A 19,627-nucleotide genomic window follows, 5' to 3' on the forward strand; every position below is an offset into this window, starting at 1 on the left:
TGTAATATAAATAATTGTTTCCTGGATTTGTCAGATAAAAATAAGTGTATCTGTATCTACTAAATGCCATTTAAGATAATTTTTTATTAGTATTAAGAGATGCACTGAAGGTAATGTAACTCTTTAACATAGTTCTCATACTGAAGGGAACTCTTCAACATAGTTCTCATATTGAAGGGATCAAGATGAAGACTTTGAAGATATTATGCAGAGATCACCTAATCTATCTATAAACCCATTAAAGACTAGCCAAATGTCATCAGGCTTTTGGATCTCTCTGAAGACGAAAGGCCTTCATATCCGAGACTGTTATTTTTACTGACATCAAGTTTTGTATCTCCAAAGCCCTCATTTATCCCGTTAAAGGGACAACTTTTATATGAAACCCTAAAAGTTATTTTCTTCACATGTATCAATACTATGTTCTTGACTAATTTCTTTTTGTATAAGTCATTTAATTTAAAAAAAAAGCAATATACAACAATATCTCAGAATTAAAAGTATTTAAAGAAATCGCTGCTTTCCTAAATACTGTTAAGCAAATTACATTGTGCCTATTTAAGTAAAATATTTTTCTGCATTTGCACACATATTTCTAAAGAATATTTGGCTTACAGTATGCTTTTAAGTCTCTGCATGCTTCTTATTATGTGATTTTATAAAATACGAAAGCCTTATTTGTTTCTTGTTCCCTTATGATTTGGATGTTTCTAGCTATAATAAAGTGGAAGCATGTAAGCAAAGCCTCTCTGTATAATAGTACATCATTCTGTGTAGTGACTTTATTCTTTAGGTCAGTGGAGTAGGTACACTCAAAGGATCTCACTTTAATAATTGTCTTCATAGTCAACTACAGTATTAGCCTTGGGCCTGGTGCGCTGACATTTTAATTCGAAAACATATTTGGGAACTTTAGAGTGTCAAGAGACATTTCCACATTCTTATCAAATATTTCTGTTACCAACAGGAAAACCCATTGCACCAAACAGCCTAGATTTCAAATGTGTACAAATGAAGACTTGTAATTTAGGTTCCCATGCTTGGCCATGAGATTTTGGAAGGAGAAGTTTTGTTGAGCTCGGTTCTCTTTAATTTCTCTGCCTCTCTCAAATTTCTGATTTTGATAACCTTTACTTTGTATGATTCATAGAAGGCTGGTGAGATGTTAAAAAAAGGGCTTCTTATTGTTTTCTTTTAGAATTTTTAGATGAAGAGAGAACTAATATCTTTGTTTCATTTCCATTTGTATATACATAGAGTTTTGCTCTGTGGGGGTTTTTGTATGTAAACCTTTTGTAATCTTATATAATATTTTAAAAATTTAAAAGAACAGCTATCCATCTAATACTGGAAAATTATTTGATCTAGTACAACTTTTATGGTGATATACTATACAACAGCTAATAATGATTAAAAGGCTTGGGAAACAAACAATCCAGAAATATATGACTAAAAAGAAAAACATCTAATTATTATAACATAAGTATATGACATTTTAATAAATCAATACTTTTAGAAGTATTAATTTGGGATAGTTTTAAAAGGTCCTGTTGGATTTTATTCCCAAAATTATAAAAGGATGAATTTCTTTTCATTGGTACCACATCCTTAAAGATTGTAGCTGTAAGTTTAATTTAAATTAATGCCAAAAATTGTTTTGCCTGTATAATAGAAAAATAAGTTTTAACAATAATGACCAATGACTTTGAATTTAGAAAATGTTTTTAGTATTCAAGTAAATTGGGAAGTTCCTTAGCAAAGGAGGAAAAAATATCTACACACTTAGTTCTATACCTTCAGATAACCAAAGTAAATAAATTTTAAAACTGTAAAAATAATTAATAGCCTATAATTTTGATTGCCTTATTTACTAAATAGCCCACATTGGATCAGTTGAAAGCCAATCCATAAAAGATAAGGTAGAAATAAATTACTAGCTGTTCTGTGACTTTAACAAAATGTGTTTTTGAAGGCAATGTAGAGACTGCTCTGAAAGCATTCTGCTTTACTTAAGATTTTCCATATTTAAATGAAAACCGATGGCGCTGGATTTACTGCTAATTGGCACCTCCAGCAGCGTTAACATCAGTCTCAATGGGAGTAAGAGCATAATCAAAGAGAGACAACTGCTTTGCTTTATGTTAGTGCGATTAAAAAAAAATTCAAAAATAGGGGAAAAAATAAAATTGCTGACATTAGTAGAACATGATAGACTATACCCTCTCAAGGACCACATGACTCCATGAAACAATTGCATTACCCAGAGTCTGAGAATACATGTTCTTATATTATCTTATGTCTTATAAACCTGCCATGCACAAAAACCATGTAGTAGTAGCACAATTACCACTTTCACCACTCCAGAAAGCCAAGGAAAGAACTGGAGAGGAATGAAATGAAAGGAACTATGTATACGTACGGAATATTTATAGTTTCTAAGATATTTCCATTTTGGTTTATTATAAACTGAAATTCACACACACACACACACACACACACACACACACATAAAGCAAGAAGTTAAAATTATTTGTTTTCTTCCCCAGGAATTTATACATTTGGACTGTTTGCTACAGATATCTTTGTAAATGCTGGACAAGTAGTCACAGGAAATCTGGCCCCACATTTCCTTGCCCTGTGTAAGCCCAATTATACAGCACTTGGATGTCAACAGTATACACAGTTCATCAGTGGGGAAGAGGCCTGTACTGGCAACCCAGATCTCATCATGAGAGCACGGAAAACCTTTCCATCCAAAGAAGCAGCTCTCAGTGTCTATGCAGCTATGTATCTGACCGTAAGTAAGGATTATACATTTGTTGTCTTAGTCTGTATTACTGTTAATTTTTCCAGTGTAGAAATTCTTTTTCCCTGCCATAATGAAAGTCACTTAAAGCACATTCATACATTTCTATAGGCCATTTAATCTATTTTTAATAATAGCTGTTGGTATTCTGAACAAAATTAAGACAGTTGTCTCTCATGAGATTATGTGTGGGTAGTTGGTTGTATTAAAAAATGTAGCCATTAGCATTTCTGTTTGAGAATATGTTTGTCTTTATATTAAATAGGACTTAGTGGAAACAAATTTGTTCTGTAGCATTCCCCATGAACTTGTAATAGCATGATTAAGAGAACTACCTAGGCCTCTTAGCTGCCTATCCAAGCTCTCATAGTCCCTGCTGGGGGTGAAAGGGCCCCCTTTTTTTTTTTCTAGAAAGCACTATTGTTACTGGCAACTGTATCATCATCATATCTCAATTAGCATTTAATGTTTTCTCATAGAACTAACCAAGGAATCCTTAGAAATTCTATTTTTTCCTTTAATCTTAAGTATTGGCCATCATCTTTGTGGCAGGAGCCAGGCCCCCATGCAGCTATCCTAGGACCTTTAGTTAGAAGTGAGTGAGTGCATTACCCATATACAGAAGGAGAAAGAAGGGCAGCCTTGGCAGGCAGCTCTTGTCCCCAGCAATGGTACCATCAACCTCTCCCTCCTCACAAGGATGTGCCTTGCAGCTCAGGAGGTGGACTCCAAAAGTGTTCCCTGTAGGCTTTTCCACAAACCTCTATAAGGTCAGATATTTTTTTTTTTTTTTTTGCCAGAGTCTCGCTCTGTTGCCCAAGCTGGAGTGCAGTGGTGCCATCTCAGCTCACTGCAAGCTCCACCTCCCGGGTTCACGCCATTCTCCTGCCTCAGCCTCCCGAGTAGCTGGGACTACAGGCGCCCGCCACCATGCCTGGCTAATTTTTGTATTTTTAGTAGAGACGGGGTTTCACCGTGTTATCCAGGATGGTCTCAAACTTTAGACCTCAAGTGATCTACCCACCTTGGCCTCCCAAAGTGCTGGGATTACAGGCGTTAGCTGCTGCACCCGGCCAGACCAGAGAATTTAAATGTCTTCTGGGGTTCTCCTTTCCAGTGGTGCTAAATCTACTTCCTTCCAATTTCAGCTCATTAACTAGAGATCTGTAAAGTCTCAGGACCAATTTGAAACCAAATTTGATTATTACTAATGATTTGGAAAAACTTGGAATTATTTTTCTTCGCTCAGAGAGCTATTTGATAATGGAAATGTTTTCCATACAATTTGTTATTTCTAAAGGCAGAGAGAATATATGGAATACCTTGTGACATCGCTACTTGAGATTCAAATAAAGATTACTAAATAGAAGGACAATTTAGGAAGAGAAATGTTACGTTATGCATAACATTTAGAATGACAGGATAACTTTAGAACCATAGATTATACATTTTAACATTTTTAAAGTTTTTAAGCCAAGTTAATTCTGTCCCTCACTACCTGGACATTTTAAAACTCCCATCCTGAAACTTTTTATGGAGTCAAGGATTCTTTCCTTAATCCTATCCTATTTATTTTCTCTTCTACCGCTTCCTAACTTTTCTAAAGTTTGTCCGTTACAACTCTCTCCTTGCCATCCCACTGTGCCCCCAAAGTCTGTTATTCTAATTTCCCCTGTTTCCTTTAGCCCATTAGCCTTGCTTTTTCTTGCACATTCTAAGGTACCTCTGGGCCTGATATGGAGTATGGTAACCCATGCATATTCTTTCCTATTAAAGAAATTGCTTGACCCTATGTTTCACCTCTACTAGAATATGAAGCCCTCAGCCTTAAAACAGGGATTGAAGCTTGAGTGAATCAGAAGTCACAAAATACTTTTCACTCATTGCCATCACATCTGAATTTGATGTTTATGTTTGTATCTGGGTGTGAATTGCAGATATATCTGTGATAAATACATGGCCAAGTCAATGATGGGAGACAAATTCGAGAATACTCTCTGACCCCAAATATTCTTATACAAATATTTTAATACTAATAGATATTAGATTCAGATGGGACGTGGTGGCTCATACCTGTAATACTAGCACTGTGGGAGACCACAAGGCAGAAAGATCACTTTGGAATTTGAGACCAGCCTAGGCAACCTAGGAGACCCCATCTTTACAAAAACAGAGAGAGAGGGAAAAGAAATAAAAAGCAAAACCTCAGCCAGGTGTGGTGCTGCATGCCTGTAGTCCCAGCTACATGAGAGGCCAAGACGGGAGAATCTCTTGAGTCCAGGAACTTGAGGTTACAGTGAGCTATGATCACTCAACTACATTTCAGCCTGGGTAACAAAGGAAGACTCTGTCTCTAAAAAAATAAATAAATAAAGATTTAAAACACAGTACATGTTAGATTTTGCTGTGTAACCAATGTTTGCCAGTGGTGTTGATTGTGCTGCTATAATAATATACTTGGCCTTTGTATTCTGGCAAAGTAGTGTTTCAAAGGCATTGCTACAGGAGAAAGTATTATTGTTTATGCACTAGAAAAATCTTAACATCTTGTCTTGCTACAATCTACTTGCCGCCAACATGCATTTGTTTTATAAACTTCTGAATTATAAATCATACTGTTCTGTAATAAAAATTGGAAATATTAATGATAATAATTATCATAGCAAACATTTGTTGAATATTTACCATGTGTCAGGCACCAATTGCTTCACTTTTACTAACTTAGTTAATACTTTACTAATTCCTTTGTATTTTTAAAGTTATTTATCATAATTATTATTTATTTAATAATTGATTATTTGTGATACTTTATTGAATTCTCATAACATTTTCTTAAAGTATGTGATATTATTTTACCTGTTTTGTAAATGAAGAGACTCAAAAAGTAAAGTAACTTTCTCAGACCCATAGAACCACAAATTTTTCTGGTGACGTTTCTGAATGTTCCAGAGAAGGAAACATTAGATTATTTTAGCTCTAGTGTGTGTATCTGCAGCTGAATTCTTTCCTGCATAATACCAGCGTCCAGTAAACTGTAAGGCCAAGGGTGCAGATGGTAGATTCATTTAGAGCAAAATCCCTTAATAGACACTCCAGCACTGGGAAATCTTCTACCGTTAAACACTGGTTCAGACTACAAACTAGGATTCCTGCTTGTAATTACATTGATGAGTACTTCTGTCTTTTTAACAATAGATTCTGTTCTCTGCTGTTTCTCTGTCTTACCCCACCACCCCTTTGTGTGTGTGTAAGTGTGGGTGGCTGCTATGGCAACTCTGAATATAACTCCTGCTACACATGTCAGCCTTATAGGCAGGTTTTGCTGTTGTATTTGAACTTACATACAAATATATGTTTTCCCACTTTCACTAGAGGCACCTTGGGAAAACTTGATGGTAGGAATGTTGGGGTGTTTCAAACTAATGCAGTCTCATGAAATGCTTGCCAGAATGTTGATGGGTAGTAAATAGTAGAAAACAGCCATATATTCAGTATCCTCTGTGGAAACGGCCTTATGGCTGTATTTAGTTCAAGGCATATTTATTTAATTTGATGTTGGTGTTATAAACATACATAAATGCATAAATCAAATCAATGAGCCCTGTTATGGAGTATGTAAATAATAACTGAGAAATATGTTTCTGATGCCTCTTTATGTGGATTCGGAAATTAAACTAAGGAATTTGAACTCTCCCTTAACATCTGACTTTAATTAAGGTTTTGTGGCTAAGTTGATCATGGAGGTTTATTTTGCTTTACTGAGAACTTTCAGGAATAGTGATAATAATAATAAGCTCTATTCCTATTTTTGTAAGTACTGTTGGTTCTCCAGGAAAAAAAAAAATTGTGAGAGTTATTTAACCCTCAGTCATCAAATTTACAATTCAGTGGTCAGTGACATTAGAATGTTTAAATTTACCTTTGTGGTATTTCTTTTCATATAAATGGTTACAGCTTTTTTTTTCAATTAAAAGAAAATGAACATCAAGGTTGAGAATGAAAAATTATGTTTGGTGAATTTCCAGTTAACCTCATAAATTTTTGAAATAGGCAGACATGAAATGACCTCCTTCGGTCACTTCCAATTCTGACCTTAGATTTTTGAAAATGTCAAGAAAAAAGGGTCAGTTATATGTATTGGCCTCTGTTTCTGCTATGTGTTGCTGCATTATAAACCACCCTAGACCTTAAAACAACAACAATCTGTTATTGTCAGGATATGTAGGGTTGACTTGTGGTTTTCCTGCTAGTCAATCCTGGCTTCTCTCATGGGACACATTCAGCTAATTCAGAGATCTGGGGTTTGGGCTCAGCCAAGGCAGCACAAATAGCTGGGCCTCTCTCCTTCTCAAGAGGTCTTTCTCACAAGGGTCATCTTCCCTGATGGCATCTCAGAGCTGCCTTCCAATACGGTAATGTCCCAAGCTGCAGGGTACCTTGAGACTTAGGTACTTAAGCTTGTTACACATCTCTGTCACTGTATTTTATTGTCCAAATAAATCACAGGGTCAGCCCAGATTGTTGGGAGTAGAGAAGTAGATTCCACCTAGAGATGGGAGGTGCAGCAAAGTCATATTGTAATGAGGAGGATATACTGGGATGGGAAGAATTTGTGGCATTAAACAATTTATCCCAGTCTTTTCCCAGAATACTGGTGGAAACTCTAAAATATCATTCCCTCTCTCCCCCTCCCCATTGGTGGCCAGTCGTTGGCATTATCCCACTCTCACGTCCCACACAGTCATCTTTTATAATAAGCTCACAAAGTCCCATGCACCAACAACCACTGCTCACAGGCTGCTGAGACAAGGGTTAAATAAACACAACCCACTAGTGTCTATTTGCCCCCCTCTTCTTTTGAGACTTATTACCTAATTCTGTACAAGAACATGAGCAAGCCCTCACTCGGAGGTATAAGAATTCAGGGAGTGCATGTCAGTTTACTTGTAGCAGGTGATTTCATGAGACTGGTCAGTGATTGTGTTTGGAGGAGAAACAATAGGGTGAGCCAAATGAAAAGCTCCGGGCTGCCATCATGTGCTTCTTTTCACTGGCAAAAGAGATCTGGTTGCAATCAGAAAGCCATTCCTCTAAAGCTCCCTGCTTAGGAATAATGTAATGCTGAAATGTATAAGGTCCCTATGCTCTAAATTTCAAACAAGCAAATTTGATGAAGCGTTTACTATGTAATGCATCAAAAATATTTACTGAGCATGCACTCATAATGTGACTGCTATACTATTGCTATGACTACTGGTGCCATGACCACTATTATTAGTTGATTGATGTTTCACCTATTAGCCTTCAGCTAAGTGTTATTGATGTAGTTGGGGACAGTACAAAAGACATTCATGAAGTATTCACTGGGTTCCACTATTTTCACTGCCATGGACCCCTTTCAGTATTAACCCTGTCTCCCTTTCCCCATACTCTTCCATGAACTGCATGTTTTAAAATCTTTAAAACAGTTTTTAAATCTTTAAAATACTTTCCCATTCTATCTTAGGCCCAGGTATTACATAATTGCTCATAATCATAAAATATAATAATGCTGTTTTGCAATTACACACATAAAACTATTAAAATGGCTTAGATGATGATAAACAGTTAAGTAAATGACTAAAGACCCAGGGATACTCTGCATCCTTACCTTAATTTTACTTGGCTTCCATAAAAGACACTTATATTTGGGTATTCTGTGAGTGACGTGTGGCTTTATAATGGTTTTCTGGTTCTTCAGTCACATCACAGAAATTCCCATGTCTTCAACAACCACTAACCAGCATGAGATCACCAGTGTTGCCAAATGACTTAGTGTACTCCCAGCCAAAAGCAAAGAACATTGACGTTTTCGTTAATGCATGTGGGCTTATTATGGGTAAATCTACTATTTGATTAGGCTCTTTGAAATATTGAAAAATATGCCACAGAATTATATTCATGTGTCTGGGGTTTCTTAGATGTTAGCAAACGTCAGCTTGGGTACTGCTGATAGCATCTTGAACATTCTAATTAAGAAAAGAGGGCTTTCTATTATAGGACAATATAAGATAGGGCTGTATTATGACTTCCATGGACCCTAGGTACTTTTGCCTTCATGGGCCTCTTCCACAATAAGTAAAATTAAAAATGATATTTTACAAGTGTATTTCTATAAAAATAATATATACATGCTATACAGTAAATATTTTCTTTAACCTAAAAATTCACATTTGCCTTCTGCTTCTAAAAAAAGTTATGATATTTTCACGGGTGCTTCAAAGTGTCATGAGCCCTAGGCACTGTGCTTACTGTAATGCTGGATTAGTCTGCCCTGAAGAGTGGGTATAATAAAGTTCTCTATGGAATATGATTGTTAGAGTATCTGGTAATGACGAGTCCCACCCAGTGTCCAGGAGAGATGAGGTCCTGCTGGCAAGCATCACGGGAAGTGCTTCAGAGGTGAGTGGTACTTCGGGTGAGTCTTGAAGATGGACATTATTTGGATAGAGGGAGAAGAAGTGTCCCAGGGAAAGGCAATAGCAGGAGCAAAGGCAAAAAACAAGAAACACTGAAACAATCAGAAACAGGTAAGGGGGAACATCAGCACAGGGGTGTATATTTGGAACTGCGGGATTTAAGGATTAGCAAGGGTGAATGAATCAGGAAGACTTGGTAAACCAATCTGAGGCTTTATGATTTGAATTAATAAGCAATGTGGAAGTGAGAAATGACATTACAGAAGCAGTGCTTCAGAATGGTTGTGTTTGATTCAATTCCATAAATATATATTGAATACGTAGAATGCATAAAGTCTCTACATACCGATATAAACTCCTTCAGGAGCTTAAAAATGGTCTGGTAGAGAGTAAAGAGGGAATTAAAATTGAAAGAAACTAAAGGCAAAGGAAAGCTTTTAAGAAGATCAGCACAGAATCTCGGGCGTAAAATCAAAATCCCTAGACAGAATCTCAGGATTTGGATTTGGATTTGGATTTAGCTGGTTTCCTTAAGACTGGGAGCCCTTATACTGATGCGACCAGGACCAGATAAAATGAAATGAAAGTCATAGTTTCTGAGGGATGGAGTAAGCTAGGACTCTGTGAGCTGCCAAGCCTGAGCCATGGTAGGGTGAGTACAGATTGGAGCTGCTAGGGAATCTCTAAGCACTTTCTCCTAAAGCACAGGAATAAACAAATCAGATCTAGACCTAGAACCAGTACTATAGTGTACACCTCAGAGTTTCTAAACCATCACCAGCTTACTTACACTATGGTTAAATGTGGCCAAGTTCATGGGCCAATTGTTCTGCTGTTTTACTTCAAACCCATGTCCCAGTTACCATTTATTGAAAAGTGACTATCGGCCTACTATTGTACTAGTTACTTTACCTTACCTCTTTATATGGCTAATTGTTTAGAGTGGCTGAAATGAAAGTACGACTGTCTTTATTTTACAGGTAACAAAATTGAGACTACGAGAAGCTAGTTAACTTGTCCAGGGTTATTCAGCTGGTATGTTTTACAACCAGGAATGTGACCCAGGCCACTGTGGCTCCAAAGTCGATATTTGGTCTTTTACATCATACTACCTCCTGGAATGTACCCCCATTGAAGAGAAGGCAGCCTAATTTTGAGTTGTCCTCAGAGTGCAGTGCTTCATGCACAGTAGGTGAAGGAAACTTGCTAGTTGATTTTAATTAAATGATGTATAATATGAATTAGGAAGATAGTTGAAAACGTGTGTGCTCCAGAAATTCCTGTCTCATGTCTTATTTTCCAGATGACCAGGTAGCTCAAGCACTAAAAGTCATATAAATAGTCTTGATTATTGGATTTTAGTTGTTCTTTAATTTTAAGTGAATGCATATTTTATAATTTTTATATGTTCTGCTCTGCAAATCATTTAAGGTGTTAAATAAGTTTGCTTTTTAAAGTGACAACTTCTAAGTGCTTTTAACTTCTTTTCCATTTGCAACAATTGACTGAGTAACAACAAAACCAACACTGGCAGTGTTTATAGCTGGGTAGAACTCCATGGTAGGTAATATCACTTTGACAAGGTGGAACAGAACAACAACAACAACCTATAATGAGCAACTCTGAATCCATGGTCATTTGATGTCAGGCCCAGCAACATGCTTGAGTCTGTTTTTCAAACAACACAATTATCTGTTGCAGGTGACATGGCCTTACTCCCAGACCCCTGCGGCGTACATTGCGATTCCCCCACTGGAACCTGCCATAAGCTCCAGACTATATGTTTTCCCACCGCTGACAGATCAATCCCTAAAACGTCTGCTGGATCACATGGCCCAAGTACCAGAGCTGCTTTCCCCACAGCCTGTACCTGCTGCTGCAGAGCCCTTTCTTGCTTCAAGTTCTATTCAAAGTTGGCAGCTTTTTATGCCACCCAGTATCTTAGTCCATTCAGATAGCTCTAACAAAATATCATAAACTGGATATAACATATAAACAAAAGAAATTCATTTCTCACAGCTTTGGGGACTAGACAGTAGAAGATCAAGGCTCTGGTCATTTAGTGTCTGGCAAGGGCCTGCTTTCTGGTTCATACATGGTCTCTACTCATTGTGCCCTCACATGGTGGAAAGTATGAGCTAGCTTTCTGGGCTCTGCCCTCAAAACCTAAGCACCCCACCTCTTAATACCATCAGTTTGCAAGTTAGGATCTCAACATACAAGTTTGTGAGGGGGATACATACATTCAGATAATAGCACTTAGTATATGGGGCGGAGCAATACTTATTGGTATGGGATGTGTTTTTCCCAAAACTCAAAGTGATCTACAAAGTACTGTGCTTCCTTCTTTGTGGTAGGGGTATGAGATGCAGTAATTATCAATTACTTTGGAGGGAATGTCTGGCATGCCGCTGACCACTGGATCCCTAATATCTTTACTGATGTCATTAGGCCCTGAATATTGTAGGATTTATCTCCCCAAATCTGGAATGTGTATGTCTTACCAAGGCCTACAGTGTGCTAGCCACCTCTTGTTTATCTTGTCAGCATGATGTCTTGTATATAAATGATCAATGACATCTAAACTGTGGGACATCCAAGCTGTCTCTATCTCTTTAGTCTAAGTTATGGCAGAGAGTGGGAGGGTTAATATAGCACTGACATCAACTATGATGTAAGGAATTGCCTGTACCAGGTGAATGTGAACTGTTCCTCATCCTCTTTTTTGAATGTAATTGGAAAGAACCCATTAAACAAATCAATGGCCAATATTAGTTGGTTGAAGATTCAGTGGTCTACACTTATCCTTCAGGATCTGAACAGTCTTGCGAATTACATGGAAATAGAAAAGCCAGCACTCCTGCATTATTGAGATCTTAAGAGGTGACATTAAATCTTCACCATCCTCCCTTCAATAATGCAGTAGTAGTTTTTATTTATTATCTTGGAGTTTCAGAAGATTTCAATTGAATTCCCCTAATAAGTAGTTACTCCTCTTGTCAAGTATTGTGCATCCCCATTTATGCACTCATGGACTGAGAAAATGACCCCTGGATATGCTCACAGACTTAAGAGATCCACTCTCAGCCAGACTTTGGCCTGAACTCATTTATTACCTAGGCTCATATGTCCCTACTCTAACAGGGGCCGTGATGACACTAATTCAGGTCTCCAGGTATCATTGTCTACATAGACCCTGTGTCCAGCCATCCTCAAAATATCTGGATTTTTTTTTTCTCCAGTCTATGGCAACCTGAGTAAATGGCTGTGGGTCTTTTTAAAGAAGGACTGGGGATGTCATTACAATGTATACCTCCTGTAGTGTTTCAGGGTCCTTCCCTCTGGGGACCTGATGCCTCTTCAGGCAATGAAGTCATTCAGTGTTGGTAACTGTGCAAAGGGTTGAAGATTTTCCCTGGGGCACCCACCCTCAGATCATACATTCCCATTTTCTTGGGATGATATATATTAGGTAATCTCGTGGCTCCCTGTCTATTTTGCCCCTCATGGATGCTATGTTCTATAAACCACCTCTATAACTTTCTGTGTATTAAATCCCTTTGGCTGTCACTCTGACTTTGTGCATTGTTGTGACAGTTGGAACCCACTGGCTTTTGGTGGTTAAGCCCAGCATCTGGCTTCTCTTTCTTCAGGGACCCTGTAATCCCCATTGATATTAAGGCACCCAGCTTTGTGACAGCCTCCCCTACCATCAGCCCTGACCTGCAGAGGAAAGGCATCACTGAACTTCTGAGTGGTGCTGGTGTCCCTCTCACCAGTACACTCTGACGCCTCAGTGAATGATGCGTCCACCCCTCAAGGCTAATAATCATCTGGTGGGCCTTCAGTTCTCACGTGATGTGTACATTCCAGCAATGCCCACTTCCTGGAGCCTTTTAATTCCTCCTTCTACCCATTTGCCAAGACAATTCAGGCCGTTCACCCTCATTCAGATAGAGCTATCACTTTCTCCATGCTTGTAGGAGCCAGATCATCAGGAAGTTTTTACCATCCAATGCACTAGAGGTGGAAACTCAGCTCACTGGTCTCCTTACAGCAGAATGACAGTATTTCTTGAAATAGAGATGAGAGAAACTTACCTCTGCGGCTGCCACACTGCTTTCACCTAGTCCTAATGCAGAGAGGACCTAACAAGCTAATGCACAGCCAGAGATTAACAGCATGATATAGTACCATCTCTGAACCTCCCTGTGTCTATATTTACATTTTAAGTGCCTTAACATATAGGAAAAAATGTATAGCACTGTAGGCCGGGTGCAGTGGCTCATGCCTGTAAACCCAGAGCTTTGGGAGGCTGAGGCGGGCAGATTACTTGAGGGTGAAACTCCATCTCTACTAAAAATATGAAAAAAAAAATAGCCAGGCGTGGTGGTGCATGTCTGTAATTCTAGCTACTCAGGAGGCTGAGGCTGGAGAATTGCTTGAACCCAGGATGCGGAGGTTGCAGTGAGTCAAGATTGCCCCACTGCACTCCAGCCTGGGCGACAGAGCGAGACTTTCTCTCTCTCTCTCTCTCTCTCTCGCTGTAATTGCAGTTATCAAACTCCTTCTAAATTGAGGATGCATTTAAATCGAGATTTCTTGGTACCTCTTCTGTTGTATTACAATAAAGGTTACCTTCTTCTTATAAGCCGTCTGCTTTGAGCTGTTTGTTTGTTTATGCCGTTTAAAGAAACTCTTGGAAGGAGAGCAAAAGCCTCCAAAGAACAAGTAGAAATCTCTCTATAATAATACAGCAAATTGGGGTATAAAAATAATTATTGTGTCCTTACTGTGCTAAGTACTTTATGTACAGTGTATTTACTGCTTTCTTTGTTCTGTCAAATACATTAATCAGGCATCTTTCTATTACAGAGACTTATGCTGTTAACTTCTGTACATCATAGGGAAATATGTTCTCCTTGGACAGGCTAAAAATTCCACTATCAAAAAAACAAAACCCACAACCGCACAAAAATTTTGAATTAATTCAAGCTACCATCCCATCTTTGAAAGAAATTTCTGGAAAGACTATTTTACACTTTCTCACCTTATAAACCGGTTACATGGGGTTTGCCCCTTCCACTTCCACAAACGCACACACGCGCGCGCACACACACACACATGCACACTCACTCTCCTGAAACCACTCCTCAGACCTCATCCCCCAGATCTTATCAAGAGCCTCTTCAGATCCTTGTCTTGCTGGCCTTCTCAGTAGCATGGATACTCTTAATTATTCCCTCTATTTCAGCTTGTCTCTTTTTAGTATGTTGGAAACATTATATTCTTCAAATTTGCTTTTCTTCTCATTAAGTGCTTTATTGCAATGTCAGAAAGCTGTTACCAGCAGTTAGCGAGTTTCTGTTCTAGATCTTTTCCTCCCTCTGTTATCCCTTCCAACAGTGATCTCATCTATTCCCACCTCCATGCCTTTCAAGTGAACCCCACAACTCCTTCATTGGCCTTAACCTCTCTCTTCAGCTCCAGACTTTATGCCTAACTTGAACATATCTCTGGAGTGTCTCAGCACTTACTCTCAGAATTTCCAAAACCAAAACCATGATCTTACCACTGCTCCCAACCATCTGCTTTTGTGTCTTCTGATTTGATTATTGGCATTCCTACCCTCCAGTTACCCAAGCCTGAAATCTCTGAGTCGCTCTCAACTGCTCCCTCTTCCACATCCCCACATCCAGATGTCTGATTAATTCTGTTGGTTTAAAATATTTGAAATATCTCTCAAATCCAGACTCATCATATATGTTATTCTACTGGTTGAATTTAGCTTCTTTGTGTTGTTTGCCTTGACTATTGCAGGATCATCTCCAATAAGTTTCCTAACATAATTCTTTTCTCATCTCTGTCCATTCTGCACTTTGCCACTGGAGTAACATCCCTAAAGCATGAGTTATCAGCACTTCTCCCTTTGCATAAAATCTCTCCATAACCTGTCCTCCCAGTGAAAGCCCTTTCAAGCGTTACACTCCTACGTGTGCTATACAAGGCCCTCTTAGACCTGGCTAAAAAGCTGTCTTCCCTCCAGATATGGACTATATTTTGTCCTCCCTTGATTCATATGTTGAAGCCCTAACCCCTAAATGATAATATTTAGAGGTGAAGCCTTTGGGAACTGATTAGGGTTAGATGAGATCATGAAGGGGTAAGGCCCCCGTGATGGGATTGTGTACTTATAAGAAGAGACAGAAGAGAGCTTGCATCCTAGCTCTCTCCACCATGTGAGGACACAGCAAGAGGGCGGCATGTGCAAGCCAGAAAGAGCCCACGCCAGTACTCAACTATGCCAGCACCCTCATCTGGGACTTCCAGCCTCTAGATCTGTGAGAAAATGAAGTTTTGTCGTTTATGCCGCTCAGCCTATGGCATTTTGTCATGGTGCCCAACCTGAACCCCCTCCCTTACTACATAATGCCCTCTGTCACTTCATGCGAACCCAGTCCATATTAGACTACTTTTGATCACTCTAGTCCACTCGTTTACACTAGACTTTTTGTGCTCTTCTCTCAACCTACATTTCCAGTGCCTCCACCCATCAAAACTGTATTCACTTTTTTGTGTGTCCATCAGCGTTCTCTACGATAAATAATAGAAAATGAGTCAAGTTGATTTAAATAAAATGAGGTGAAAGGAGAGGCTTGAAAATGAGGCCCAGGGAATGAGCAGGAACCGATAGAACCTAAGCAGCCAGAACCACAGTCAAGACCAGACAACAGGAAGGGTGCGCTGAGGATACACGGCTGTGACTGCAGGACCCTGGTATCGCCGGCACCACCGCTTCTCCATGCCTCCACCTGCACTGCCACCACTGTGGCTGCCGGTGGCGGGGATGTTTCACTTCACCCGCTTCTTTGCATCGTTTGCAGAGCATCTGGTTAAGTGTGGATCATGTGCCAGTGGCCAGCCTGCCAAGGCTTTGAGGAAGGCCACACTCAGATTTTTGTTTAGCTTTGGTAGTGGGATACAATATATGCTTCCCACACAGGAGACAATACGTGTGGAGAATTTCCCAATCACAAGAAGGGGGTTAGATGCTAAGTAGTGGGAAAAAAGAAAAAACTTATTTTTACCTTTGCAACCTAGATTAAGGCTGATCCCCTTTTTAAGGCTTTTTCTCATCTTTTTATTTAAAATTAATCTGCACATCTTCAGTAGTGCACCTAGCATATTTGACGCAAAAGCAAATCACTTTTAGCATCTCTTCCTCTATATGGAAAATTTTTTTTTCAGTAATAATTATGTGATAATAATCATTATTTTATTGATTTATTTTTTAGTTTTAAGATAAGAATAGGTAAAATATATTTTAAAAATATACTATATGTGCATTGTTAAACATTTTAAGATATATTTAATTTTTTTAACTTTTATTTTAATTTCAGGGGTACATGTGCAGGTTTGCTATCTAGGTAAACATGTGCCATAGGAGTTTGTTGTCCAGACTATTTCATCACCCAAGTGTTAAGCCTAGGACCCATTAGTTATTCTTCCTGATCTTCTCTCTCCTCTCACCCTCCATTCTTCAATAGGCCCCAGTGTGTGCTGTTCCTCTCTATGTGTTCTCATCACTTAGTTCCCACTTGTACGTGAGAACATGTGGTATTTGGTTTTGGTTTTCTGTTCCTACAGGAGTTTGCTAAGGATAATGACTGCCAGATACATCCATGTTCGTTTAGAGGACACGATCTCATTCATTTTTACAGCTGCATAGTATTCCATTGTATATATGTGCTACGTATTCTTTATCCAGTCTATCATTGATGGGAATTTAGACTTCAAGCACCAGTGTTCCAGTGTACCAGGCAGAACTTCATCTTCTTTTATGAGCCCATAGTTGATTCTATGTCTTTCCTATTGTGAGTAGTGGTGCAGTGAACATACATGTGCATGTGTCTTTGTGACAGAATGATATATATTACTTTGAATATATAATAAGTAATTTAAATATATATTTAATTTTAATTTTAAAGCTATAAATATTCAGTATGCTATTTTATGTATGGACTAAAATTTGCACTTACCCAGTAAAAATACTATACTTTTTTTTTTTTTTGGAGAAAATCGCCCTGTTTCTCAGGCTGCTTCATTATTTGTATATTCCTCACTGCAGCCCTGAACTCCTGGGCTCAGGCAGTCCTCTCATTCAGCCTTCCGAGTATCTGGGATTATAGGTATGAGCCAACACACCCAGCAAAAATACTATACTTTGCATTCACACTAGTTTACTGTTTTAAGTTTTAGGCATGAAAAAAAAATCCAGGTGGTCACATAGATTGGAAGAACTGAAATAGCTCAAGTTCTCCTTCTTCATTTTTATAATTACTATGCTGTCATGTCTTTTTTTCCTTTCTCTTTTTTTCAAATCTACAGTTTAAATGCACCACCACAGGGACTGGAGACACTAAATGTAGCAAAAGTCACAAATGATTCCCAACCTTTATGAGCTTACTCTCTAGATGATTATGAGTGGCTGAGTCCACATGTCTGCTAGGGGGCAAATGTATATAGCTGGGCATTCCTTGAATTAATTTCCACGTGTAATACAGTATTTATTAGAGATTATGTGACAAAAGTATGCTTATTTGAAGCTTACATACATATTATTAATACTCAACAATAACTGCAAGTTATTTCAACTTATATCAATGTTCTGTTTACTATTGCTCTATTACAAGCCACCCCAAACTTAACATAAAACAACCATTCTACTATGCTCACAGACTCTGTAGGTCAGATATTTGAATAAGGCAAAATGTGGCTATCTTTTCTTTTCTCCATGGTGTTTCCAACCTTAACTGGGAAGACTCAAAGACTGACTTCAAAGGTGACTTGATAGCCAGGACCTGCAATTATCTGAAGGATTGTTCATTCACCTTACTGCACCTGGGCTATGAGGAGGTGAAGAACACAACAGCCTACCCATAGTCTTCTCACGTGCCTTGGCTTCCACACAGTGTGGCAGCTCCAGGGAGTGCAGCTTCCTACAAGACTCCAAGCACCAGTGTTCCAGTGAACCAGGCAGAAATGCATCTTATGAGCTCAATCGTATGAGCTCATGGTGCCACATCTACTGTATTTTCTTGATTACAAGCAGATTGCTAAGGCTGCTCAGATTCAGAGGGAGGGAAATTTGATTCCACCTCTTAATAGGGAAGATTGAAGAATGCAAGGGGTTAGAGACTGTTACAGCTATCTTTGGAGAATACAGTGTGCCACAACCAACAGGAGATTTAGAGGGCAGGAGTGTGTTATCACTGACACTGCTTAGAACTGCTACAGCATGGCAACAATAAAAAGCAGATAGACATTTAGTAGGTTTTACTGTTGCATCCCCTCATTGCCTGCACCTGGGCAGACTGCTGCTACGCCCCACCCTTAGTTTGCCGCTGCCCATATTCTGATCTCTGCAGGTCTTGGTAGATGTGGCACTTAAAAAGGTTAGAGATTACCCTTGTCCCGTTATCATGTGTGTATTCCTACCTCATGTAGACCATAACATCTCTGAGGCTACAGACTGTTTCTCTATAGCGATCACAATGCCAGCTGGTGCGTAAATATAACCCAGACTTAGACAAATATGTTGATTTGTTCAAACAACAACAGCCATATATTCAGTGCTCATTATTTGGAAGTAAGACTTTCTAATAGATGACTTGCCCTTGTCTTCAAATAAATCTATTGTCTCGTTGTATTCCAATGCAGAAAAAATACCCAAGACTTAGAGGTTGTGCCTACACAAAGCACTGGATCGATTGTTCTGAATAAATAGGTGTAGTTCCTTAAATAAAGTACCCATTTGCATTATCTCTGACAATTCTGTTAAAGCCAAGAGAGACTGTCTGATGCACCTTGGCATTTATATAAGACCCCACACGTCCTCCTACTAAGCCTCTTCACCATTCCAGTCTCAACTGGGAAAACTTTTAAGCAATCCCATAGTTGGAGATACTGCCCGAAGGGGATCCATGCACATCCTGAGGATCAGGAAATTTTGTTGCACACCCGTAAATAATTCTGAGTACTCCCAACATGCCTGTAGACATGGAGACAACTGGGTTGAATTTGGAGATGCTGGCTGGAGGACTCCTTGACTCTAGCTGAGTCTATGGCTGCTCATAGCCATGTCCGCAGCATCTTGTACAGCACAGAACCCTTCAGCAACCCACTTCAGAATGCTCCTTACACACTAAAAAGCCCTCAAACTTAAGACCTTTTAACTCATTTTTTTCACAGAAGGGTTCACTGTATTTGTGTAAATAATAAGTGATTTCTTTCTATTATTTATGCCAGTACTGTGCTAAGTGCTTTACATAGATTATCTCATTTAATCCTTATAGTCAAATTG

At 38.8% G+C, this 19,627-nt stretch overlaps 1 protein-coding gene across 8 annotated transcripts in view; it reads left to right on the plus strand.

Annotated features, from left to right (window-relative positions):
- Positions 1 to 19,627, plus strand: part of LOC105485451 (phospholipid phosphatase related 5) — a 118,345-nt gene that overhangs the window by 49,596 nt on the left and 49,122 nt on the right. For all 8 annotated transcript variants that reach the window (XM_011747808.3, XM_011747809.2, XM_011747811.3 and 5 more), the window contains one exon: positions 2,547 to 2,797. In XM_011747808.3, the coding sequence (XP_011746110.1) occupies positions 2,547 to 2,797 (251 nt within the window). The remainder of the gene's footprint in view (positions 1 to 2,546; positions 2,798 to 19,627) is intronic.

This window comes from Macaca nemestrina, chromosome 1 (genome assembly GCF_043159975.1).
Source record: "Macaca nemestrina isolate mMacNem1 chromosome 1, mMacNem.hap1, whole genome shotgun sequence".
NCBI lineage: Eukaryota > Metazoa > Chordata > Mammalia > Primates > Cercopithecidae > Macaca > Macaca nemestrina.